We start from the raw sequence: 24,026 nt of genomic DNA, 5'->3' as shown, positions 1-24,026 counted from the left end.
GTATGTGCATGCACGGCAAAAAGGTCTGGAGCGTCCTCAAGTTTTGAGGCCTCTCCTGCTTCCCCGCATCTCCTTCGCCTTCTTCCTTCGCCAGTTTTGACTTTCTGCAAGAAACTCGAGACATAGTCTGCTGTCGAGACACCCTCGGCTTCGTCATTGTCCTCCCTCTAGCCTGTCTCGCGCAAAATCGGTCGAACCCGTCTCCTGTGAACAGACTCAGGACACACTCGGGAGTTCTTTCGCGTCTCCGGTGAATCTTCCGATCTCTCCCGCCTCTTCTTCCCGCTCCTCCCTCCCGTCTTTCACTTTTCCTCCCTTCCTGCGCCGCACACTTTCCGTCTGCATCTCCAAGATGGCACTGTCTCCGCAAGAGTCGCCGACCTCCTCCGAGGTCGTCGACCTCTCAGCTGTTGTCTCTCCAGCGGCTGTCTCTGGAGCCGGCGAAGATGCCGCGCTGCGTCCCGCGACTCCGAGTGTATGTACACCGTGTTGCGTGTGCCGGGGGTCTGCGAAGGCCGAGGGAGAAGGGGGCAACTCGGCGGAGGCGCTCGGCTTCCAGTTGGTTCAGCACTTTTCTTTGAAAACGATTTGCATTCGCGAGTGGAAATGCATGCAGACGGGTGTGCGCGTCCTCCTCTGTCGCATCGCTTCTCCCCTCTGCAATCTCTACGCCACACTACCCACGGAAGCTCATACGGATGAAGGTCTTCCTCACACACTCGAACATCTCGTCTTCCTCGGAAGTCGACGCTTCCCCTACAAGGTAATCCCACCTCTGCTCTCTCTTCTTTCTTCTCGCTCCTGGCGGCCATCTCTTTCCGTCTTCCTCTCATTCGTCTTTCTATGCCTCTTCTGCGTTCCTCCTGTGCGTTCGTTTCCTCTCTTCTTGCGTCCTGCTTGATCTCTTCTCCTTTGCTCCGTCGCCTCCCTCTGCGCCGTTTCGTCTGCGGCCGCGCAAACCACCTGTCCGCGATCTTTCTGTTCCGTTTTCCTTCTCGCTGTTCCTCTCTCTCTCCGGCGACAGCGACACCCTTCTCCCTCGTTTCCTATTCTGTCTGTTCAGGGCGTTCTGGACTTCCTCGCGAATCGCTGTCTCTCGCAAGGCACAAATGCGTGGACCGCGACCGACCACACGACGTACACTCTCACCACTGCCGGCAGCGAAGGCCTGCTGAATCTCCTGCCTGGTGAGAAAGGAGAGACCGACGAACAGGGGCAAACGAGAAAGTGCATCCGTCTATTGGCCGGTCCCCGCAGAGAACAGAGCCGCGTGCGTCTCCACCAGCCGAGACAGGCGAGACTGCTCAGCCCCGGGAGGGGCCTGAACCGAAACGCCCTCCTACGGTTTAGAGTTCAAGTACCACGCGGCGCATGCAGGACATTTGCGAGTGTTGGCGCGCGTCGTCGTGCGCCTCGTAACTCACGCACAGCAAGACAACCTGCGAATCAATGCAACGAAACAGTCAAGGCAGTCTGACGTCCCCAGAAAGTTACGCAAAGGAACATCCCTACACAGCCATGTGCAAATCTCGCTTGCCCTACAGCCACATAAGCGTTCATTCTTGGAGTCGCACATATGCCAACGTATACATGTATGCATGTATGTGAATTGGATGTTGCAGTCTCTCCATTCGCAGGTGTGTTGGCTTCGTTCTTCCTTCGCATTTTCCATGTGCAGCTGTGAGATGCAGACAACCAAGTTCGTGATGAGTGCTGGGAGTACACATGTCTGTGTGTATGTTTGCCAATGCATACAGATATATACGTACATGCGTTTATTATTGGCTGTTCGCGCGCATGCATATCTGTGTTCTGGTTTCTGTTCTCTTCGTTCTCAGTGTATCTCGACCATCTGATGATTCCGACTCTTCACGACAACGCGTTCAAGACCGAGGTCCACCATTTGACGCAGAACGCAGGAAGTGCAGGTGAGGGAGACCGTTTCTTTTTTTCCTGACTCTTCTTGCTCTGCGTTTTTCGCTTTCACCGAAGGCGAAGCTGGAAGCATTCGAACGCAACAGTTTCCCCTCAGGACCTCTATGAGGGACAGACGTTCATCCATCGCAACACAGAGACAGGCACGCTCGTAGCCTCCTGGTGTCGGCAATTAGGTCTCCGATACTCTTTCTACAACATTGCAAATCCGTTTGTGTGAAAGTGTATCTCTACGCATACAATGCGTAGATATTTCTGTTGCGATATCGAGAAGCTGGTCTGTCTGAGTCGCGTCTCCCGCTCTGTCACTCTGTCTCTACATGCTTGAGCGTTCTTCACCGATGCCGACGGTCTGTCTCCTCTTCTGGCTGTCTCCTCTTCTGGCTGTCTCCGCTCGCGGGTATCGCTGCGTGTTTTATGAGCAGATGTCCGTTTCTCTCTTTCTCCATCCGACTGTCTCTGTCTCTCTAGCTCTTTTTCCTGGAAGCTGCCTGCGATCGAGGCCACAGGTATGAAGACGCTGGGGAGTGTCTCTTTTTTGTTTTCCTTCCTCCTTCGTGACAGGGGTCGTGTACTCTGAGATGGAGGCGCGAGAGAGACAGGCGTCTTCGGTCCTCTATCGCAAGCTCGTCGAACTTGTCTATCCAGGAGACAGCGGCTACCGCTACGAGACGGGAGGTCTCATGGAGCAGATTCGCCGCACGTCCAATGCACGCGTTCGCGAGTAGGTGGCCTCCTTGGCAAAAGTCAGGTTTCGTCTCCACCGCAGGGGACCATTTTTCAACTTGTTTCAGAAGCTCCCCTGGCTCCGTAACTGTCGCTGATGCCCTTCGGTCAGGCGCGTTTTTCCTCTCCGTTGCCTCTCGTGCCCTCGCATTTTCTTCTTTCCTCCGCGTGTCTCTTTCTGTGGCCGTCTTCCTGCTTTTCTCGTTTGGCATGTGTCGCTGGCGGCGCGAAAGTCTCTTTCTTCCCCAGTCTGTCCAAGGGATGGGTCCGCCGTCTTTATACGGTGCCTGCCTCCCGCGAAAGTTCGAGCACGTCGACCTGCATGTCGGTCCCTGAGTTCGCGTCCATGTGGACGACGGAGAGAGTCGTTTCAGTGCTTCGTTGAAGCTAGGGGTGAATGCCTTTCTGTCGAAATACTAAATTATTTTTCTCAAGATGAAACGGATACGCGCCTTTTGTCTAACGGGGGGACTCTTCTGCACCGTCTGCACGTCTGCGCCGTTCACGCCTTCGTCTTGCTCTCCAGATATCACAAGAACTTTTACAAGTGGAGCAACTTGTCGTTGATTGTGACGGGTCTGGTGGAGGCGACATCGCTGCTCGACACTGTGAGGCGTTCGATAAAGCAGATCGAGGAGGCGAAAACGCTGCCGGCGCCTCCTGCTCTCTCCGCCTGTCCAGAACTAGATGCGCAGATCGCGAAAGCCGTAGGCCCTCCCGAGCACGGCGAGAGACCTCTCGCTTTCTCTGGCGAGCGCCCCTGGACCGACGATCGCAATGTCCGTCTCCCTGCGTCTCCTTCTTCTCCTCAGTCTTCTTCTCCGGCGTTCCATCGAGTGTACTTCCCTGCAGATGACGCCGAGAGCGGGCGAGTGGCGCTGGCCTGGCGAGGCCCGGCATGGAAAGACGCGCTAGGCAGAGAGGTGGTGGACATCTTGGGAAGTTACTTGTCTGAAGGCAACGTCGCTCCGCTGCAGCGCGAACTCGTTCAGTGCGACGACCCGGTCTGCGCAACCGTCGACTTCTCCTCCGAGAACTTCCGAGAAACGTCCTTCTTCCTCGAAGCCGCAGACGTGAGGCTCGAGGGGAGACGTGGCGGGGAGAGGGAGAGCGAGAAGGAGACGCGGGAGAACGCGTGCAAGAAGCAGAAGCGCGAGGAAGACAAGGCGGAGGAGGAGAGGCTCGCGGAGAACAGAGAGCTGGAAGCCGTCGGGAAACGCATTCAAGAAATAATTGCTAGGGAAGCAGAGGGACCTCTCGATTTAGCTCGCTTGCGCATGCTGTTGAGACGAGAACTCCTCCAGTTCTACCGCGCGCTGGAAACCAATCCTCACGACACAAGTACGACACTAAGGGATTCCTCGACTTTTTTTGTTTGTTGTTCGAGTCCAAAAGGCATCTGCGTCACGCTAGAAATCCGCAGCTCCGCAGGCAGTTCAGTGGAACAGCTCTGCATGGCGGGGAATCGACAGTTCTCTTCCTGTGACAGCCTCTGACCCGTGTCCGCCACGCTGCCTTCATCTGGCGCTGTCCTGTTTGACTTCGTCTCCAGTGCTTTCTTTGCGACTGCCTGAGATAGAGAACACACAACTGTCTTGTCTCCTCGAGAGGGAAATTCGCGAGGGTGGCCAAGAGCGGAGAGGCTGCAAGTCTGCGTGAGTGGTTCTGAGGGAATGCGCTGCTGCGTCTCTGCGGCGGCTCTCTGCTTCAGTCTGTAGAGGGACAGCTTCCGATCTGCATACGCCCAGAGGGAGGCGGCTGAGGGCCGAGCGACACGGTTGCGCAAACTCCCAGGCATCCGAATTCATGTGCATCTGCACAGACACACATGCGGCTGTTCATTCATACAACCACACGTTCGTCTACGCATTCACTTACCTATATATTTCTATCAATACGAATGTGCACATACGCATTTACGTAGACATCTACATATAGATAGAGATGTAAATATGTACATGCAGGCGAATGTGCACAGACATATGTGTAAATCTACATTTATACTTAAAACTCTACATATTTATGAAGAACGTGTGATAGACCGAACAGCGGAGAGCTCGAGAGCTCCGGCGGCCGACAGTCCGGTCTGACTGGAAGGCTTCGCTGCCTGGCTTGTTTCACTTCACGACTTCTGTCGCGGCGTTTCTTCTCGTCTGCAGTGGCGGAGCTTCTGAACGAGTACATCGTGAACCACAGGCACGCAGAGGACTTGCAGAGTTTCCTGAACCTTGCTGGTGTCGTCAACTCGCTCGCCGAGCAGCCCGAAACGTTTTGGCGGGGCGAGCTTCGTCGCTGGTTCCTCAATTCGAGCTCGGCTTTCCCCGCGGGGGTCGCCTGCTACCCCAGCACGTCGCTGGCGAGCAAACTGCATGCAGAGGACCAGGCGCGCGAGGCGCGGCTCAGGGAGTCCGTCGGCGAAGCGCAGCTCGCGAAGCTCGCGGCGACTGTGGAAGAAATCAAAGTTCAGCAGAAGCAGCCACCCCCGAAGGATGTGCTCCTCTCTGTGCCTGTCGCCAGCATCGACAAAGTTGTCTTGCCCGACAAGGCCCCGCTGTCAAACTTCGACGACCCACGGGACGAAGAAGAACTGCGCGAAGGAACGAGAGAGGAGAGGAAGGAAAAAGGAGATGCAAAGCGAGGTGGAGAGACGACCTGTCAGACGGGAGGGGAGGAAGCGAAGAAGCGCGGAGAAGACGTGCTTTCGCGTCTGCCTTTCCCTGTCCAACTCGATGCGCAAGCGACGGAGTTTGTCCAGATAAAACTTTTGTCGCGCATCCCCGAGAACCTCTCGCCGCACGAACGCCGAGCTCTGCTTCTCCTCGCAGATCTCGTCTTCGAATGCGACGTCCTGTTTCCTGCTGCACTCGCTGAAGTCCTTCACGTACAACCTTCTTGCTCTCCTTGTTCCTCTGCTGGTTCTTCATCGAACGCGGGAGAATGTGTGGCGACTGAGAGGCAAAACGCTGTGGACGTGGCGGGGTACGTGCGAGTCTCCTACGAGCAGTTGACGCGGCTGGTGTTTGAGCACGCGACTTCGTCATCAGCAGGTCTTGGATTCCACGCAGAGAGTGGCGCTGGCGCAGGCTCTGCGTCGCTCATGTACGACCTGTTCTCGCTCTCCATCACGGCGCCTGTGGACCGGTACTTCCAGGCGACGGCGCTACTCTTCGGCGTGCTCTGCGGCCTGCAGATCGAGGCCGCGCGGGTGTCCGTACACCTCAAGCGACACCTGAAGCAGCTGGTCCGGAAGAAGCGGTCCGCGAAGTTCCTCGTGCAGCAACTGGAAACCAGCCTGCGGTACCGCCGCGGCGCCGTGCCCAACTCCTGTGGCTGGGGGCAGCAGCTCGCCACCATGAAGCGCATGCAGAAGGACCTGGCGCATGCGACCCAGACCCTCATTACGGTGTACAGACACCTCTTCCAACAGCTCGCGTTCGGAGTTCACATAGTCGCGGATGTCGCGCAACTCCCCGCAGGTTGGGAGAAACCGTGGAGAGACCTCCAAGCGCTCCTCGCCGCCCGCCCGATGCTGCTCGATCTGCCGCTCGCAGGCGAGAAGCACGAGAAGACGGAGAGTCGATTGAACGAGAAGACGCCGGACGGCGAGACTGAGAAGGACAAGGAGCCCTGGGGAAAGAAAAAGAAATTTGCTGCGATTGCCAAGGTTCTCGGGGTGCGGCCGTCAGCGTGCGACAACGTTTTCGCGGAGCCAGAGACGCAGAGTGGCAGGGGGAAAATGCAGGAAGAAGAAACGCGAATTGCATGCGGCATTGGCAGCAGCGACGCCGGACACGTTCTCGTCTCCGTCAAGGGTCCTGTCGGCTATGGAGAAAAAAACAAAGACCTGGCCGCCATCATGGTCATGGCCGAGTGCTGCTCCATGATGGAAGGTCCGTGCAATGCCGCATTCAACAACGCTCCAAAATACATGCATGTGAACGGGTGTTTACATGTACTTCCTGCATACGCCATGTATATATATATATATATATATATATCTTTGGTTTATACATCTGTGTACATCAGGGTGTGTTTAGGATAGAGAGTCTTAGAGATTTGCTTCTGTGTAGAAGGGTATGTGTATATGTTTGAGTAATGGAGTCTCGAACAGTAGTGGAAGCGTTTCTGTCTCATTCTTCTCGACGTCTCTTTTTTCGTCCCCTGGGCTGCTGCATGCGTAGGTCTCGGTTTATACACGGATGCGCACTCCAGTATCCCGAAACAGCGAATATAAACTGGACTGCTCGTGTGGCTTCCTGAGCGCCTCTCGCGAATCGCTGTTGCTTGCGAAATCCAGTGACTGTAGCTCCCCCTGGCGTGACTGTGTCTCGAGGCTGGGACTTTCTTCAGGTTGTTTTTTCCGTATCGATTCTTTCGTTGTCGTTTCGCCTCTGCAGGTCTCCTCTTCCGCACAGTCCGCGGCGCAGGATTTGCGTACGGCTGCGACTTCGCCTACTTCCCGTGGCAGGGACAGCTCACTCTTCGCCTCTCTCCCGCGACAAATCCTGCAGCTGTGAGTGAACGGATGCGATAAATGGAGAACTCCAAACCCCTAGAAGCCTATACCTGACTCACACACCCCCGCCGCCTCCGAGAACCAGTGTCTTAGATCACATATGTAGACACAAATATATATGCATGTATGCATATGATATATATATATATATATATATATATGTACGTATATATTTGCAAATGTATCACGCACGTCGTGGTTTACGTACACTTGAGCCGGCGCAGGTTCGTTCCGGGCGTGTAGTTTTGGGTGCCGTGGGTCTGCAGGTTTCGAGGTCGAAGTACTTGAGTTTTCTTGTATCGCGAAGCCGCGCGTGTGCCTGTGTGCATGTGCTCGTCTCGGCTGGATCTATGCAAGAGAATCTGAGGGTGGAGTCATGTGTAGGTGAATGTCCTTTCCATGGATCCAAAAGGTGGTTTCGCAGAACCCGTTGTCGCTACCGAACATGGCGTCTATCTTTCGATGTGCCGAGCAGCATTTACACGTGTAGATTCGTTTCCGTTCATTGATTTCCTCGTCGATATTTCTATATACATCTATGCTTACTTGTGAGAGAGGTCACAGACGTAGAGTGGCGTTGGTGCAAAGAAGTCACCGTACCCTTCGCACAGCGTCAACCATGCGACCGTCCGACTTTGGAGTCCAAACGATCTTCGCGTTTGTCACTTCGCCGGCGTGGAATTCTTTCGTGAGTGGCTCTATGGCGCTGCGTTTCGGTGTTTATGTGAAGATTACCTTGTGAGCGTTCAGCTGCCGTTGTGTCGTAAAAGCAAGGAAGAGTCCCTCTGTCTCTGTCGGACGAGCTCCGCATCTCCTCTCGCATCTCTGCAGCGACGTTTGAGGGTCCATTCATTGGTATCCTTTGTTTTTTCTCGGCTGTCTGTCGCCGCAGGCCGTGAAGGCCGTCGTGGAAGAATTCCGCTCTCGCGTTCAAGCGTCGATTGCATCAGGGACGAGGATCTTTTCCGACGAGGAAATCGTTGCTGGCAAATGCGGAACTCTCTTCTCAATCGTTAGGTCAGACCGGCACCACACGAGAATCGTTCTTACATCATCTGTTCTTTTTTGTTTCATTGGAAGACACGCATATGTCGCAAAACCGATACGCCTCTCTGCATATGTATATCTCTATATATGATCACACATATGCATGTGTACCTCTCTCTCTGTGCATATTTACGCATACATTTGTACCTCTGTCTCTACATATGTCGGTATTTAGATGTACTTGCAGTTATACGCATGCAGAGTATGCATGCATATATATATATATATATATATATGTGCATGGACATGGACGGGAAGGCTTAGTGCACGTGTGGCTTTCCGCGTCGAGAGTTGAAGGCGATTGTCCGTTTGTTCTTTTTTCAGCCGTGAAGAGACGCAAAGTTGCCAGGCGGCACAGTCCCTGATCTGGCCTCTGCGGGGACAAACGCGCGACGAAAATCGGCGGCTGCTCGACGCCGTGGCGAACACGACGGCCGAGGAAGTCGAAGCAGTTGCTCGGGTGTATCTGCACTCCGTCGTGGTCGCCTTGACCGGCTCCGACGAAGAGCGCGAGCGCGTCGGCGGAACCGTGTGCATCGTGACAAACAAGAAAAAGGTGAAAGGCGCAACGGAAGAGAGGACAGACGGGGAACAGCGACACCCGAGTCGCCAGCCACCCGACGGAAGAGAGAGCACCACCGTAGAAAAGACAGACAGAAACGAGGGACAAGAGGTAGTAGAGATGAGAGAAAGAAGAGACAGGAGTGAGGTGGCACAGATGGAGTACACGGTAGGGTGGAAAAGGAAAAAAGGGGAAGGCACAGACAGAGCAAGGAAACTGCGTCTGCAAGAGACCTCGAACGAATATGCGTTATCATTGCCGTTAAAGTCACCTGAGAAGCTGCTGCACACCTTTGTTCCTTCCTTGTTCTCTGTGTAGATATGCACTTCCATTTGTCGAAGAACAACTGTATGAAAAAAGTATGTATATCTGTGTGTGTGACTCTGAACGTTGAGAAGAAACTCGGCGAAACGCCGCTCGGCCACCGAAGTCCAGGAAGCAGAGGATCGCCCGTTCAAACCCGTCTGAGAGATCTGCATACGAGCTCTGCGCGACTACGTGGCTCTTGTGTTCCTTTTCGGTACAGTGGAGGATTCAGCTTAAATCCAGCTGCATCATCTTTGCGTTTGTCCTTTCACGAATTGCGCGCTCGACGCACATTTCCTTTGCTCAATGCAGGCTGAGGGAACAGTGAAAGATCTGGAGGCGGCAGGGGTAAGAGTCACCCTCGTGCATACAGAGCACACGCTGCGACAACTGCAGCTCGGCGAAGGCGACACTCTCAGCGACTTGGGAGAAGAAGAAGAGGATGAGGAGGAGGGAGAGGACGAGGACGAAGACGAGGACGAAGACGAAGAAGAGGAAGGAGACGACGAAGACGACGAAGATGCATGCTGCGGCGGAGAACGGGAACACGATGCTCAATGCCACCATTAAGAAGGCGCGAACGTCGAAAAGCAGGTGCCACCTCCCTTCGCTATCTTCGGAGTCTTTCAGCTTGCCAGCTTCTTCTTTCGCTGTTCCTCTGAATCGATACCTATGTCCTTCCACCTCTCTGTACATATACATGTATGTGACTGTGTGCCTGTATCTTGATATACATTCATCTTTGGGTATGGGTATATATGTATATATATATATATATACATGCATACTGAATAAGTATTTATCTATACATATGTTAGTGGAAGAATTTTCATGTGTTTTTCTGCATTTGCATGAGCGTAGGCTGACTTGGGTTTCCGTATTAAGACCATCCTTTCTCGTTTCCGGTCCCCGGATCGACAATGTGCCACCGCTCGGTGCCGGCCTCTGCTGCTGTGTGTTTTTTTTCTTGACCAACGATTTTGTGTTACGCGTAGTCACTCCTAGTATAAGCCGATCTGAGGTGCGAGTCCTCGCCGCCGGCCCTTGTGCAAGACCCGTTCCGAGCGGTTCGCCCTTTACCACGTGCTGTGTTTCTTCCTCCCGATAAGTCTCCCTGAGTTAACGATGCCGCGTTTCCTGGGTCTCGGCTTATAGGCGAACAAACCTCAATTGTATGCATGCAGATGCCTCGGCGTTCACGGCTCTGGTAGCGAGCTACTCAGATGTCTAGCATTCGCCCGACGCTATCAGATCCGATGACTTTGTATATAAATGCAGCGACGATATTACCATATTACCCCGCCGTTCGTTTCGTTTGATAAACCGCAGAGCACTAGCAGACTTCTGCTTACACATAATTTCATAAAAAACGTAGAATTCTTCGTATACTCTCGTCGACCTCTATCCGTTTCTCACACGCCTGGTCTCGACCGCGCTTCTCGGATGAACAGGCGAAAACGGGTTCCAGAGCGAGCGTATGCGTTGGTGAGTAAAGCGTTCCCATGTCTCTCGGCTTACATCGAGACACTCCTACAAAAAAAGTAAATATCTCTGCCAATATACATGCATATGTATATACATCTATGCAGATGTAATAATGTATGTATGTATATGTGTAACTAGAAATGCACATGAATTTCTTTAATACTTGGCTCATTTGTAGATTCGTACAAGCAGTGACGAACGACATGAAGGTGGCTCGTCATCGGTTACATTCGAGAGAAAAACTATTTTGTTGTTGCCGATCCTATCGACAGTGGCAGCGAAGACACACGATTGGAAATGTGCTAGACCGATCGTGATTTGCTCGCTCTAGGAACGAATATCTGCATTTTCTTCAAGTGTCTGTTGACGCGGCATCGGCGGCTAAGTTTCTTGACTGCCAGAACCTAAAGACGTCTCTGCCTCCGCTTTTTGCGATAGAAAAGAAAGTCTTGATTTCACTTTATTTCGAGGCAGGAATGCAATGACACTCCATACGGGAGTTTCGTGGTCACCGCTGTTCAAATACAGTCTCCGAGAGGAGAGGACGACGCGTGGACTGAGGTCTTTCTCTCGTACATCCGAAGCTCGAACCACCCGCAAGAAATTTCCTTGGAGGAAAACGCTTCTAATTCGGAGACTTGCGTGGTCTTCCCCCGTCTCCCAGAATCCATATATATATATATATATATATATGAAAGGGGACAGAATTCGAGGAATAAGTTACTTGTGACGACACGTGCATCCTGACACGTATACACATATATGGATGTGTGTGTACCTATTGACTTGTAAATCTGTGGGTTACCACAGAGGCATGTTTCTCTTCGAGACAAGTCTGTCCGTGGAACTAGAGAGACAGGGGAAAAGGAAAGACACGAGGGACAGAAAGGTGGAGAAAAACCAGACAGACAATGGCGCAGAGAGTCAGGCGGTTTGTGCGTTGTGGAGGACTCACGACCAGGTTAGTTGTGTGACATAAAACGCAGAAAAACGGGCTCGGAGACCCTCCCGGCTCTCTTCCCGTTGGCGCGTGTCTCAAATTTCTTGTTTTCTCTCTTTTCTCGATAGTCAGCAGATGGGGCTCCTCTTCATCCAGAACTCAACAAGAACGAAGAGAAAGAGTTCCGGAACATCATAGCACAGATTCATTTACTTGTATATATACATATACATATTTATCCGAAGATTGAGCTACAAGCGCAGAAGGCAGAATCAATACTGGTACAGGTAATATTACCTTGTCTACGCAGTTCAAGAAAAACTGTCGCTTCTGCAAACGCGACTCAGCGGAACCCACTAAAAGGCTTTTTTCGTTCTTCTGCAGTCTTCAGCCCCATGTTCTCTCCTCTGCTTCCTTGTACTCGTTTGCGTTTTCTGGAACTTCTGCGCTGTCACGAAGCCTCTGCGGCCTTTTCGACGGTGCTGCCACGCTCGACCCCATCTGCCCGAATATAAGCCGAATCAGTGCGGATGCCCAGCGGGGGCGTCGGTGGCGGCAGAGTAGAACGGAGAGAAGAAGTCGTGGTGCGCCAGGGCGACGACCTCGTCGGCCTGCTCTGAGTCTGAAGAGACAAGAAGAGTGGGCGAAAATGATTTGATAACAGGGAGACACAGACCGCTTAGTGGGGAAGAAGAGAGAGCAAGCATGCGCGTGTGAAAGGTGTGTTCGGCTGTTTTTCACGCGTTCCGAAGAGAGAAAACTCACTCAGCTCGTTTCCCAGAGGGGTGAAGAATGCGTCTGTGAGCAGCGGAGGAGACGCAGCAGAGACAATTCCGCACACGGCCAAAACTTTGTCCATGGTCGCTGCATCCTCCGAAGAGGGGGACGCCAAGGCGCAGGACACGGTCACTCCTGAGGCAAGCGAAAAAGAGGGAGGGAAACGCAGACGCAGAAGCTGGAGAGACGCACGAGTAGAGAAGGCAGGAACCGAGGAAATACAGAGAGAAAGGGGGTACGAAAAGCGAGAAAAGAGGACAGGAGAGAAAGGGGGTAGTAGGAGGAAATGGAGAAGCGAGGAACCGACAGAGAGAAAGAACACCATCTGCGAAGCAAATGTAATGAAGAGGGGACCGGAAGAGCAGCAGAGCGCACAGGGTGGAGAGGCGCCTTCTGAAAGAAACGCGCCAGAGGAGCAGCGAAGAGCAGAAGACAAGAACGACGAACAGAAAAAAACAGGAGAGCGACAAAGAGACAGAAAGCAATCCTCGTGAAAAGAACGCCACTGCGTCCTCCACCCAGGGACTCGAGAGACGAAGCAGTGCGGAAATACAGCCGAGAAAACAAACACAGAACTCCGGCTGGCCTCGAGGAGGAGCGTGTCAAGATGGATGCGAGAAGGAAGACCGAGGAGAGCAGAAGGAAGGAGGCAGCTTGCAGAGAAACGGTGGCAAGGAGAGAGAGCAGAAGAGGGAGCCGAACAAGCAGAAAGAGAAACGACGATGAAAGTCAACGAACAAGAGGGAGTGAACAAGAGAAGACAGCGACACACCATCGGTGGTTGTGAAGACAAGACGAGATCCGGATTCTTCAAGGCTTTTGAGGAAGCCGAGGAGTCGCACTGGCTGACTCACGTAGCGGGGCAGGAACTTTCCATTGACGAGCCTGTCGACACGAAAACGGAGAAAAGAACATCTACTTGAAAGTAATGCTCGTCCTACAACTTTCCACTCTCCGGCATTGAGCAAAAGGCCAAGCCTGAACTTGAAGCGAGAGGGTGACAGGAACGTCACGAGGGGCGACAGAGGCCGCTCGTTTCTCGAAATCAGCGCGGTCAAACCGTAAAACCGTCGCGCCGTGGTGTCCAGGAGTGCTGCGACTAGACGCGCCTGAGAAGCCCCCGAGGGCAGGATGCGTCAAATGCGATGAACTCGGGGAAAAAAACTCACCGATAGGTCTTCGTTTCCTCGCCACGGGGGTACTTCTCATACGCCGGAGCTCCAAATCCCCCGGAGGGGTCACCAATGCCGGCATACATCGTGGAGAAGCAGCGGCAGGGCGGAGAAGCAGCAGAGAGGGAGAGAATCAAGAAGAGGGGAAATCCTGGAACAGCAGACGGAAGCCGAGAGGAAAGTCCGCAGAAAGCGTCGAACGAAAGAAAACTGGCAGACGAGAGAGGCGACAGAACGGCATGCCAAGAAGGCATTGCAGAGACACAGGAAGACTGGAGCTGCGAACGTCGGCAACCGTCGAGGGGACAGACGCAAAAGATGACAAGAAGAGGAGAGAGAGAGGAGAGGGGGAAGAGGAGAGGAGAAAGAGGACAGGGAGAACAGGAAAGGGGGAACAGGAGAGGAGAAAGAGTCGCACCTGAGGAAAAGAGATTACGGGGAGTTATCCAGAAGGAACCGTCGCCAAGGTGTGTCGAAGGACAGCGAAGAAGAGAAGAGGGAGGTGACGATACAGCGAGGCGCTCAAAGGGAAGCGAGAACGAAAGAGGAGGAAAAAGAAGAGAAAAGCACGAGGGTGAAGCAGAGACAGCAGAGAGTCCCGCAGACCCAGCTCAGAGAAAGAAAGAAGCGGGTCGGTACGGAAGGTCGATGTTTTTATTGACGGCACCCGTTACCTTCAGAAGCATACCGTTCTATTCTTAGTTGTCCTCATTCGTACAAGTTAAATCGAGTAAAGCGCTGTGAGGAAAGAATCTTGCTTGCCGCCGCGAGGGCCGCGAGTGGAGGAGTTGTTCCCGCCGTAGTTGGCGAGAGCAACTTGCTGCGTCTCTCAATCACCTACAGGTGTTGTTTACAACGGTGGCAGTGAAGCCGTTGTGTGAGAAAAAGGAGATCAGGCGGAAGTCACGAAAACACAACCGAGCGGTGCTGGCCTGTTCGAGAGTCAAGAACGCGAGAGAACGAGGGCGCCGTGCACAAAAAGGGACGAACGAGAGAAGTTGTCACATCTGTGGTCGATGTCGCCAAGATACCGACGTCCCTGAGGTGTATGTACACCGGAGGTAGAGCGAGAGTCCACGTCAGGGGATATCGATCCTCTGACGATAATACGGCGCACAGGCTGTCGGGGTACATTCAACGCCTACACGCTTCTTCTTTCATGAAATCTGCGTTCAAGCTAAGCAGTCCGAGAACGGAGACACAGACAGAACACAGGCGACACCCTCCTGCACTTTTTTTCGACGAACCCTCTCCAGTGGACCGAGAAGTGACTCCGCTTGTCCCTTGTGCAACTGGAACAGTTTTTCCACTGCGAAACCGCAACTCCATCTCCACGCGCCTCCACCGGGTCGACCAACTTGTGTGCTTCCTCTCTTTTCCCCGAAATCTGTGGGAAAATACCGGAGACAACCTGGCAAGTTCGTTGTCCTTTTTCAACAGTTAGCTTGCGTGCATGTGCAGCATGTGCACGGTTGCTGGAGAAACGGAGAGAAGGGTGACGCGGGTAAACCTGCATCGGTTTGCGCCTTCTGCTCCCCTGTGCCACTTCTCGTTGCGTTCTTTATCGCCGAAAAAACGGCCTTTCCCGTGTACGTACACAGCAGAGTCGCTTCTGCTCGCGCGTTTGGTTTCCGGCATTGTCTGTCGTCCCCCCGTTGGAATTTTCCCTTCTCTTGTCCTGGAGAGTGGCCGCTGTTCGTGGTGTCTAATCGAGGGCGACTTCGCGTCTGTTTTTCTTGTATCTGCATCTGCGAGAGCATCTCTCCCGCGCTGCGCCGAGAAGCGTGGAGACGCAGAGAACCAAAAGCAGCTGAGGAAGCTCCGGTCGCTCTCTTTGTCGGCGCCTACGTGCTCCTCTACGTCTTTTTACGAATCGTCCTCTTCCAGGCATCGCCCCGATCAGCTCGACATTCACATGCGCATAAATATGCGCACATATATGTGAGCTTCTGTACACCCACGAGTGTATGAGCGTTAGTAGCTTTGTCACTTTTCCCCTCTCGTGTGGCCATGATGTATGTTGACCTCCCGTCAAAGATGGAGAGAGAACGGCAGCGGTGTGTACTCTCTTTCCCTCGAGCGCCTACACCTTCGTTGTCCGCCTCCTCGGAGTCGCCGCAGAGCCACCCACCTTGTTGCCCTCCCTCCTCTTGCGCCAGCAGAGTTCTGCTCAGCTCTTTCTCTCCTCACTCTCCCCTGTCTTCTGTCTCGTATTTTTCGCTGGCCTCTCGCCGCAGCCTCTCTGCCTCGACACCAGCTCGTCGCTTCCTCTCTTCTGTCTCCTCTGCGTCACTGCCCCCTCCTGCATCTTCCTCGCACTCCTCAGCCTTCGCGTCTTGCCTCCCTCTGCGGGAAGACGGAGGGTCTCTTTCGTCCAGGCGTAGTCCTGCCTTCGCTCTCTCCGCCGCCGCTCTGCCCTGTGCTTCCGCTTTGTCCACTCCCGCTGAGCCTCGTCTTTGTATGGCGTCTCAGCGTGTCCAGTCTGGTAACTCGCTATCTACTCTCTCCTTTTACAAGGAAAGCGCCGCCTCTCCTCTCCCTCACGGTCTCCCGACAGGCTCCGGTCGCGAGACCGTCGCTCACGTTTCATCGCGAGGCGTACAGACACCCATGGCGGCGGGAGCGGGCTCTGCGTCCCCCGCGTTTCTCCCCGAGGTGGACGAAGACCTCAGGTCTGCAGACTGCACCAGGAGGAAGGATTCGAGAGACGGTGTCGCCTCGGCGGACAGACAGAGACGGCGTTCCCTCTGTTTTGACACCTCCGTCGCCACGTTCTCCTCTTCTTCTCGACAGGCCGAAGAGGACTTCTTCCGAGACCGGGGCGAAGCTCCGCACGAGCGGCACCCCACCCAAGACACCGAACTCGAGTTTTTCGACGCACAGGAGCGCGAGACAGACAGTCCAGATTCCCCCGTAGGCGAGACCGCCTCGCTTTTTTGGGAAGCCGAGCGAGACGGTTCAGGAAGCAAGCTCGTAACATGTTCACAGATGCGCCAGGATGGCCTGAAGAGCGACCACGACCAAGCTGGCGAAGAAGCAGAGAGGCAGCACAGAGGCGGGCGCGAGCGTGGAGGGGAACGAAGAGGAGGTGCACAGTGCGGCGAAAGAGACGGAAATACGGAACAACTTCTAGGACGACATGCGTTCGTCTCTCTGCTCCGAGAGGAGAATAAACGTCCTGGACACAAGGTGGGGTGTTCGCTGATCGGTTCAAGAGGAAGGGGAAGACGAGTCTCGGGGCGTCCATGCACTTAAGGATTGTTCCTCACGGCCCGTCGTCGCGTTTTTGTCCTCTGTCGATGCAGTTCGCTTCGCGGATTTCAGAAGCATTTATATACATGTGCGTTTGTTTATGCATATGCTTGCACTTACATTTCGAAGGAGACCTGGGTCGAAGTGGATACACAGCTGTGTGTGTGTGTGGCTTTCCGTCAATATGGAGGGAGGTGGAGGCGTCAAAACAGCGCATAGCGATATGTGGAGATATGCCCGTTGTTCTCCTCCGTATTTCCAGGTGTTGTTTGTCCCTCGTTGCCCATATTTTTCTTCTCCATTTCTTTGAGCCGGTCCGGTCTGTCTGTCTCATTTATCTTTCCTTCCTTCTCGCCTCCGCTTTCCGCCCTGTGCGAGGCTCTCGTTTGCGTCTATCTGGGCCTTCGCTCAGGACGACTATCTCCCCGCGGCGGCTTCGCCAGCTGCGGACAGGAGCAAGGTCCCCTGCACTGGCGGAAGTTCGACGTCTTCATTCTTCGCGGCAGGGCTGCTCTCGACAGATGGCTTTCAGGCTACGGCGAAGAAAGAGGCAACGCGGAGAGAGACAGTCCAGGAAATCCAGGCCCGTCAAGCGACGATTGTGCGAGCGGCACACGGACCTCTTGAGCTGTATCGATCCTATGCCGCGTCTCTTCAACAGAAACTGGTGGGCGCTGAAGGGGGAACGACGCGCCAAGGCTACGACACAGAGAAAGGAGGGAGAAAAAAGGAAGCCAAGGAGAGAAGAAAGAGATGCACCGGAGGAAGAACGAGAGAGCTGAACAAGAAACGCGGAACGAGGAGCGGCGTGGGTGTGACCGAGAAGAGCGTCGAGGACGCATACACACCGAGAGCAGAAGGATAGAAGAGAGCAGGGAGAAGGAACGGGGAGAGAGGATGAGGAGGCAGTGAAGAGGAAAACTGATTCACCTCGAGACACACACTGAATTTCTGAAGCTGCGGGAGGGGTCGTGCAGATGAACGCGAACGAAACGAAAATGACTGTGATAAGACGAAGGACGGGAGAGAAGGAACAAGGAGTTTTCTGCGAGAAAAACGAAAGAAAGGGATCGTCCCCCGTTAGTAGAAAAGTTTCGGATGAAATCGATGCTCTCTTTCGACCTCGAATCTGATTAGTTCACTTGTTGACAGGCATATGCAAATGCATGCAGATACATATGCATGCATACATATGTGTACACACATATAGAACCACATATATGAACAGATATCTAGACCCAAATATAATTCATATGTATATATATATATATATACATATATACATATATACATTCATACGTATATATATGCATGGCGAGGCGAGTATTTCATGTTTATGCATGAGGTCGGAGGATGTGCTGAAACGTTTTTTTTAGGGAAAAGTTGATATTTTTGCCGTTTTTTCGCCTGCCTCTTTGCTACTGTGGCGTCTTCTCTGTGTTTTTCTACGCGCGCGTCAGATGCGTTCTTCCCAGGAAGGCTGAAACAAGGTGACCTTTTTTTCTTTGCTCTCGCTGAACGTGGTTTAGCTGCTGTGCTGCTCCTGTGGCGAAAAACAGGATTTATTGCATGAGCGCGAGAGATCTGCCAGGAGGATTCTCGAGACGCTGCCCGACCGCAGAGAGCAGCTTCTGTCCAAGCTAAAAGTGGTAGGGGTCTCTTGGCATTTTTAAACGCGAGAAAAAGGGAATTTTGGAAACCTACCGAATGCCACCAATCTCTATGTTTCGCCTCTCCTCCAGAGTAAGAACGTGGATACTCTCTTTGTGGTACATCAAGAAGTGTATACTCTCTCTTTGCCTGTAGTCGTCTGTTCCAGTAGTCAAGCATGCATCCCCCCTACGTAAAAGCACGTACTGTTCACTCTTACGCATGCGTATCTATCTGCATTCCTCTCCTAGGTGAGCATCAGCAGGAACGGGGAAGCACAGAGAGAAGGAGGAATGGCTTTCCTCGTCGCAACGGATGTGCGTTTCCTCACACGCAGGTCTTTCTCCGGTGATAACGGTTGTCTCTTGTCTGTCGCTTGTCGGTGTCTTTGGTAGTTTTGTGTCTCCTTCGTTCCCTTCTTCGTTCTCTGTGTCTTCCTAACCCGTCCAGTTTCCCTTTTCGTTTTTGTTCTCTTCGCGCTCCTGCAGCCGCCTCCACCGCCTCTCCCCCTCGTCCCCGTTCGCTGGAATCGCAGGTCGCCGATGAGATGCGATGAGGGTGAGGAAACAAATGATCTGCGATTCGAAAGTGCAGAACTCAAATCGAATTAGCGAAGACACTTCTGCCTGGGATATTCTGAAGATGAATTCGGTTATGAGATTCAGGCAGCCACGATCTTTATGACTGCTGTGCATCCTCGCTCCAGCGGAGTGCTTCTTTTCGTGAGGGCGAGACTTTCGTTTCCACTACTATTTTCGCTTCCGTTCTCCATCTCAGCTGTCTAGATGGACCAGACCCTATCCAGGAACCGTTCCCTCCTGAGGTGGTTTCTGTTTCCTTTTGCCTTCGCTTTTCCACCGTGTGTTTTCTCTGTTTCCTCGCTGGCGTCGCTCTGCTCTTTCGAGGACCCGGATTTCTCTCTTTCCTGTCCAGTATTGTTTTCGCCTCTCCATCGCTTCTCGTTCTGTCGCCTGTTGTGCCGTTGCAGAGGCGCTGGTCGCAGCTGAAGCTCTGCTGACTTGTTCGGACCCCAGTGCGGTTCTCATCGACAAATTCAATATCGGCTTGACTGCGTAGGCTATTATTCGTTCTCGGGTGGACGCTCGGGCTCTGGAAAGTCTCTCTTTTCGTCTTCTCTCCTTTTTCCCTCGCATAGGCCCCTCTACTTTCATGCTCGTCTTTGTTATCTGTTCTCCTTCGTCTGTTTACGCCGTGTTTTTTTCTTTTTTGCGGTGTCCTGCAGGGGACAGCTCGAGTGTCTGTACGGCTCGAACTGGCTGAACGACGAAGTTATCAACTTTTACATGCAAATGTTGCAGGTAACATTCATCGCGTTGTTCCTTCGGTCCTACTTCGCGCAGGCTCGCGTGCAGTGTTTTTCCTTCACAGTTCCGTACGCGTCTCGCTGCCTGTTGTTGCCCTCTCGAGTGTCTGTACACCTCGTCGGGACGGTGCCTTTCTCTTGCTCGAGCGTGTCTTCTCGCGTGGCATTTCTGCTCAAGTTCCGTTTGTCGGCACGGATAGAAGTCGACCGAACTCAGGCAGGAGGGGTTCGCTTCCCTTTGCAGGCGAGAGCCTCTTTCGCATTGATTCCCCTCCACAGGCGTCGTTGCCGATGTTTCGTGATAGCGTTGTGTAGCGTCTTCTGTTCTCTTTACCCTTGGTCTGGCAGACATTTCCGTCCTTCTTGTCGCTTGGTTCTGCAGGAGCGTAACAAGAAGCAACGCGCTCTGGGACAAAAGTACGTTCATTCTCTTCCACGTAGTGTCCTCAAAAGAGCCCACACACGGAAGCTGGTCGCCTCCGTTTCGCCACCAAGAATGCTGTGTCTCGACTTCGTACCGACTGTGTTGCTCTTGTGTTCTTCCGTCTCTTCATTCCGCTCCTACTCCTTTTCCTTTCTGCTGCGGTTCCCAGTTGTCTCCCTTCTTCCACGTGACCGTAACATGTGGCTTTTCTTCGAAAAGCCTGTCGAAACTTCCTTCCATCTCTCTCTTTCTTGTTCTCTCTTTTTCTCCGTCTTCGCCCATTCTCTTTCCTTCTCTTTCATCGCTTCTCTCTATCGCGCCTATTTCTGCGGTTGTCGTATTCGTGCAGACACGAGGAGACTAAAAAGACGCGTATCGTGATATGTGTGCTGGTTTATTCTGCATCATGTTGTAGGCTGGTTGGAACAAAGGCGGGGAGACGTTCTCGCGTCGCTAAGAGGCTTCGAGGGAGGTTTGCATGTGGAGATGTCTCCACCTGGGGGGCGCGTCGAAAGCTTAATTTCGCCGTTTCGGTAGTCCCTTCTCAAGTGTCTCTCCTCAGTTTCTTTTCTGTTTTGTCTCCGTGTTTCTCAGCATTTGGAAGACCTTCTTCTTCAACACTTTCTTCTACGCGAAGCTGACGGGCGGCCACAGTGCAGATGTCACCTACGACTTCGCCTCTGTTCGAGTGAGCTAGAGCAAATTGAAGAGAGGTCGGTAGAGTGACGCGGCATCGCCATATGTCCAGTGAAATAGCGACAGACATGTACATATACGGGAGAGGCGCGGAGAGACGTGAGCGGAGGCAAATTGACATTGACGGAAACACCGAGATCGGGAGAGAGGTAAAAGTGCGTCTGTGACCACGTGCACTAAGAAGGGCTTGCAGGCGTATAGAGTTTTGACTGGACAAGCAGAGAAGGCTAGCAAACAGAGAAACGCAAATCCGTTTTCCATGATGTCGCATGTTGCCGGCGGATGAGGACGAACGGTTGCATGCGCGAACTGTTCAGAGATGGACGCGGCGGCAAAATGTGGACATTTTCGCGGTTGATCTCATCCTCATTCCCCTCCATGTTAATCGCCTTCACTGGACTCTCGGCGTCGTTGACATGAGGTGAGACAATGGATCCACGTGACAGTTTCTTGAGACTCCTGCGAGTTGACTTCCTTGGCCATCTCGTACTGCAGGAACTTCACAATATTCTCGCGTAGCGACTGCCTTACTCGGAAAGGCACCGCCACGGAGACACCGAGTTTCTGGGGTGTCTTGCCCTTACTGCAGAAAGTTCCCGAGTGCTACTCCTTACCTCACGTCTGCGTGCTTGTCACGGGCACCACCCCAAAACTATGGAAGAAGTCTGTCTGCATGCATATCGCTCTGGCATGCGTTTGCATTTGCTATGGGTCTGAGTCGCGCGTCTCGGTTCTCCTCGCAGGAAGGGGAAGAGAAAAATATACTTTTTCGACTCGCTCGGCGGCACGAACAAAACCTGGTTCGCAACCATGCGGAGATACCTCCAAGACGAGCATGCCGACAAACGGGGTAGGGATTGAGTAGCCTCGGATTGAGTGCCTCGCGATTTTTGCAATCAAGCCGAGAGACAACGAAGAGGGACAGCATAAAATAGCGGGAAGCATGCACAGAGAAGAAGAAAACAGAAAACGATAGCAAGCGTTGGCGCCGATCAATCGCCTGTGAATGAAGAATACTTCTGGGTTTCAGGTGTAAGAAGAGGGGAGGGGTGCATCGCGAAAGTTCTGCAAACGTCGATCGTGTGCGTCTCGAGCGCTGCTTTCGTTTTCGCGTCTCTTCGGTGATTGACAGGGCGCCTTTCCACTGAATGGTCCGCCGTCTTGCATGTGGTTTGAAAGTCCCACTGTCGCCGCTCCCTAACTTGTTTTTTCGACTGCAGGAAAGCCGCTCGAAGACATTGAAGAGTGGTGCATCCCCGACGACTTTGCTTCAGAGGTGCGAAGGCGGGGAGGGAAGGAAAGAGGCGCAGACAGAGAAGAAGAGATTCAGCGAAAGCGACGAACGGGCAACGTGAAGGGAAGTGAACAAGGACGGGCACTTGTGGCAGGGGAACGACTATAGAGAGGGCGGAAAAAACGACGGCGGCAAACAGCGAGTAAAGAACATGCAGCTCGAACAGGAACATACTAAGCAGGCCACGTGGCTCGAGAGCCTTTGCAACATGCGTCGTAGTTGTGGTTCTTCGAGGTCTTCCTGTGGGTGTGGAACCAGGTGTCTCCTGAGAGGTCGCTGGACGTTCTGGGTGTGTCTGTTCATTTCCAGAAATACACGCCGCAGCAAGCGAACGGCTTTGATTGTGGAGTCTTCATCTGCCAAATGGCCGAATGCATCACGGACGGACGAAGCTTTGATTTTTCACAGAAAGACATTCCCCACATCCGCCGCAAGATGGTGAGTGTCTTTTGCGGGTGTCTTCTCGAGCCTGCTCTCCGCTCTGTGTTGCTTCTCTCTGTCCTCGCTCTCTCTCTCTCTCATACACGTTTCCCTCCCTTTTCAGAGTCCTTGAATCGCGGTGCGTGAGCTTGACTCTCACCTGTCCCCCTAAGCTCTTCTTCGCACGCGGTCTCCTCTCGTTGCTCTGTTCGTTCGTTGCACAACAAACGCTCGGGGTGTTCGTGCCAGTTTAGTTTTCGAGTGAGCATCCAACTGCTCAACACAGTGAAACCGAAAAGCGGTTGCGGAAAACGCATGTCTTGCTTCCGCGCATGCAGGCTCTCCAAATCGTCGGCGGCGAACTCGACCCCTGAGCGACAGCGGAGAGTGACAAGCGAAGAGAAAAAGCCGCGAAGGTGGAGCATGCAGAAGGAGTTCCGTAGAGAAAAAAGAATGAAGCAGAGGTGGGGTACAAGAGAAAGAAGGGGGAAACGGATCAGCAGTGGAAGTCGTGGGTCGAAAACACGGGGATCGAAGAACGGACAGACAAACGAGCAGCCGGTGGTGGAAGGATCACAAGCGCTTTTGCTCGCGTCTCCGGACAAGACAGACTCTTTCTTCCTGGGTTGTCGCTTCCAGTTAAATTCTGAAAGAGCTGGTGCACGAAGTAACACGGGCCGGGCAGCGGCTCTTCCCGTATGGAAGGATGTCAACTGCTCTGGCTCGCGGTCTTCTGAAAGACGTCTTGGTATTCTTCTGCCATGCATGGAAAGAAATGTGTGTAGGAGAAGCGGACAAAAGCAGATACACGAACGGCTGGGCTCCTACGTTTCTGACCACACTCACCGTGGTCATTTGACCTCGCCCCAGTCTGCTTCGTTCCTCGATTTCTGTAACCCTGTCGTGTCTCAAACAACCTCTCGCTATCTTCCCCATTCTCCCGCTTGCGTCTACTTGCGTCGGCGTTCCTGACGCGTCGTCGAAGAGCGTTGCTCTTCCTTTTTCTCTCTGGTGATGTTCTGTCTCCCGTAGTTCAGTGCATTGTCTCACCGCGAGTCGATCTGCCGCGTGTCTCTTCTCCTTCTCTCCTTCCATCCCTCCCTCTGGCGAGTTGCTGCGAAGGCCGGAACCCTCGACACGGGGCTATGCTGGCTTCGTACACATAGAAACAGGCACATATAAACTGCTATATATGTGAGCGCACACGTATTGATCTGTCAAGACGCACCAGCAAATACTATATATGCATGAGCATGCATATATCTATATATATATGTGAATCTCTACTAAAGAAGCAGGCGGCTTCACTAGTTCTCGGCATAGTATATATATTTATATAGTAAGCCCGAGATCGTTAGCCAAATAGGTGTGCCACCTTACAGGTGTTTACTATATATCTGTCACCAGGAGTGTTAATTACACCGTACGTATGTGTAAATCTATGCATGTGTATATGATGGTGAGCACGTCAAGGGGCGTGGTGATTGTGCTGGCGGTGGT

General features: G+C 53.1%; 3 protein-coding genes across 3 annotated transcripts; 2 read left to right on the top strand and 1 right to left on the bottom strand.

Annotated features, from left to right (window-relative positions):
• Positions 1-85: 85 nt before the first annotated feature.
• On the top strand, positions 86-10,288 carry TGME49_214490 (peptidase M16 inactive domain-containing protein). Its single transcript, XM_002370739.2, has 10 exons — positions 86-763; positions 1,064-1,187; positions 1,839-1,928; positions 2,500-2,659; positions 3,188-4,002; positions 4,821-6,551; positions 7,059-7,174; positions 8,070-8,194; positions 8,549-8,780; positions 9,405-10,288. The coding sequence occupies exons 1-10, from the start codon at positions 353-355 to the stop codon at positions 9,660-9,662; spliced, it is 4,062 nt and encodes a 1,353-aa protein (XP_002370780.1). The 5' UTR covers positions 86-352; the 3' UTR covers positions 9,663-10,288.
• A 766-nt stretch (positions 10,289-11,054) lies between these two features.
• On the bottom strand, positions 11,055-14,838 carry TGME49_214480 (replication factor a protein 3 protein). Its single transcript, XM_018779648.1, has 4 exons — positions 13,464-14,838; positions 13,067-13,179; positions 12,283-12,429; positions 11,055-12,139 (listed from the first exon to the last, which is right to left on the bottom strand). The coding sequence occupies exons 1-4, from the start codon at positions 13,718-13,720 to the stop codon at positions 12,039-12,041; spliced, it is 618 nt and encodes a 205-aa protein (XP_018635735.1). The 5' UTR covers positions 13,721-14,838; the 3' UTR covers positions 11,055-12,038.
• Positions 14,839-15,026: 188 nt separating this feature from the next.
• TGME49_214470 (Ulp1 protease family, C-terminal catalytic domain-containing protein) lies at positions 15,027-23,987 on the top strand. The gene is made up of 13 exons (XM_018779647.1): positions 15,027-16,655; positions 17,131-17,385; positions 18,278-18,367; positions 18,857-18,926; positions 19,357-19,441; positions 19,612-19,687; positions 20,075-20,109; positions 20,711-20,804; positions 21,130-21,233; positions 21,556-21,662; positions 22,033-22,088; positions 22,416-22,544; positions 22,865-23,987. Exons 1-13 carry the CDS (start codon positions 15,477-15,479, stop codon positions 22,898-22,900), a joined length of 2,316 nt encoding a protein of 771 aa, XP_018635736.1. The 5' UTR covers positions 15,027-15,476; the 3' UTR covers positions 22,901-23,987.
• The last annotated feature ends 39 nt before the right edge of the window (positions 23,988-24,026 follow it).

Source organism: Toxoplasma gondii, chromosome X (genome assembly GCF_000006565.2).
Source record: "Toxoplasma gondii ME49 chromosome X, whole genome shotgun sequence".
In the NCBI taxonomy this organism is placed as follows: Eukaryota; Apicomplexa; class Conoidasida; order Eucoccidiorida; family Sarcocystidae; genus Toxoplasma; species Toxoplasma gondii.
The sequence above is the reverse complement of the archived record's forward strand: the minus strand, read 5'-3'. Positions and strand labels throughout refer to the sequence as shown.

Coding starts and splice junctions, on each gene's coding strand:
- TGME49_214490 (XM_002370739.2), top strand. CDS start 353: ATGGCACTGTCTCCGCAAGAGTCGCCGACCTCCTCCGAGGTCGTCGAC. Junction 764..1,063: donor GTCGACGCTTCCCCTACAAG/GTAATCCCACCT, acceptor CTGTCTGTTCAG/GGCGTTCTGGACTTCCTCGC. Junction 1,929..2,499: donor GCAGAACGCAGGAAGTGCAG/GTGAGGGAGACC, acceptor CCTTCGTGACAG/GGGTCGTGTACTCTGAGATG.
- TGME49_214480 (XM_018779648.1), bottom strand. CDS start 13,720: ATGCCTTCTTGGCATGCCGTTCTGTCGCCTCTCTCGTCTGCCAGTTTT. Junction 13,180..13,463: donor GAGGAAACGAAGACCTATCG/GTGAGTTTTTTT, acceptor TCGTGTCGACAG/GCTCGTCAATGGAAAGTTCC. Junction 12,140..12,282: donor CCCTCTGGGAAACGAGCTGA/GTGAGTTTTCTC, acceptor TTGTCTCTTCAG/ACTCAGAGCAGGCCGACGAG.
- TGME49_214470 (XM_018779647.1), top strand. CDS start 15,477: ATGATGTATGTTGACCTCCCGTCAAAGATGGAGAGAGAACGGCAGCGG. Junction 19,688..20,074: donor TTTACATGCAAATGTTGCAG/GTAACATTCATC, acceptor TTGGTTCTGCAG/GAGCGTAACAAGAAGCAACG. Junction 22,089..22,415: donor CCGACGACTTTGCTTCAGAG/GTGCGAAGGCGG, acceptor GTTCATTTCCAG/AAATACACGCCGCAGCAAGC.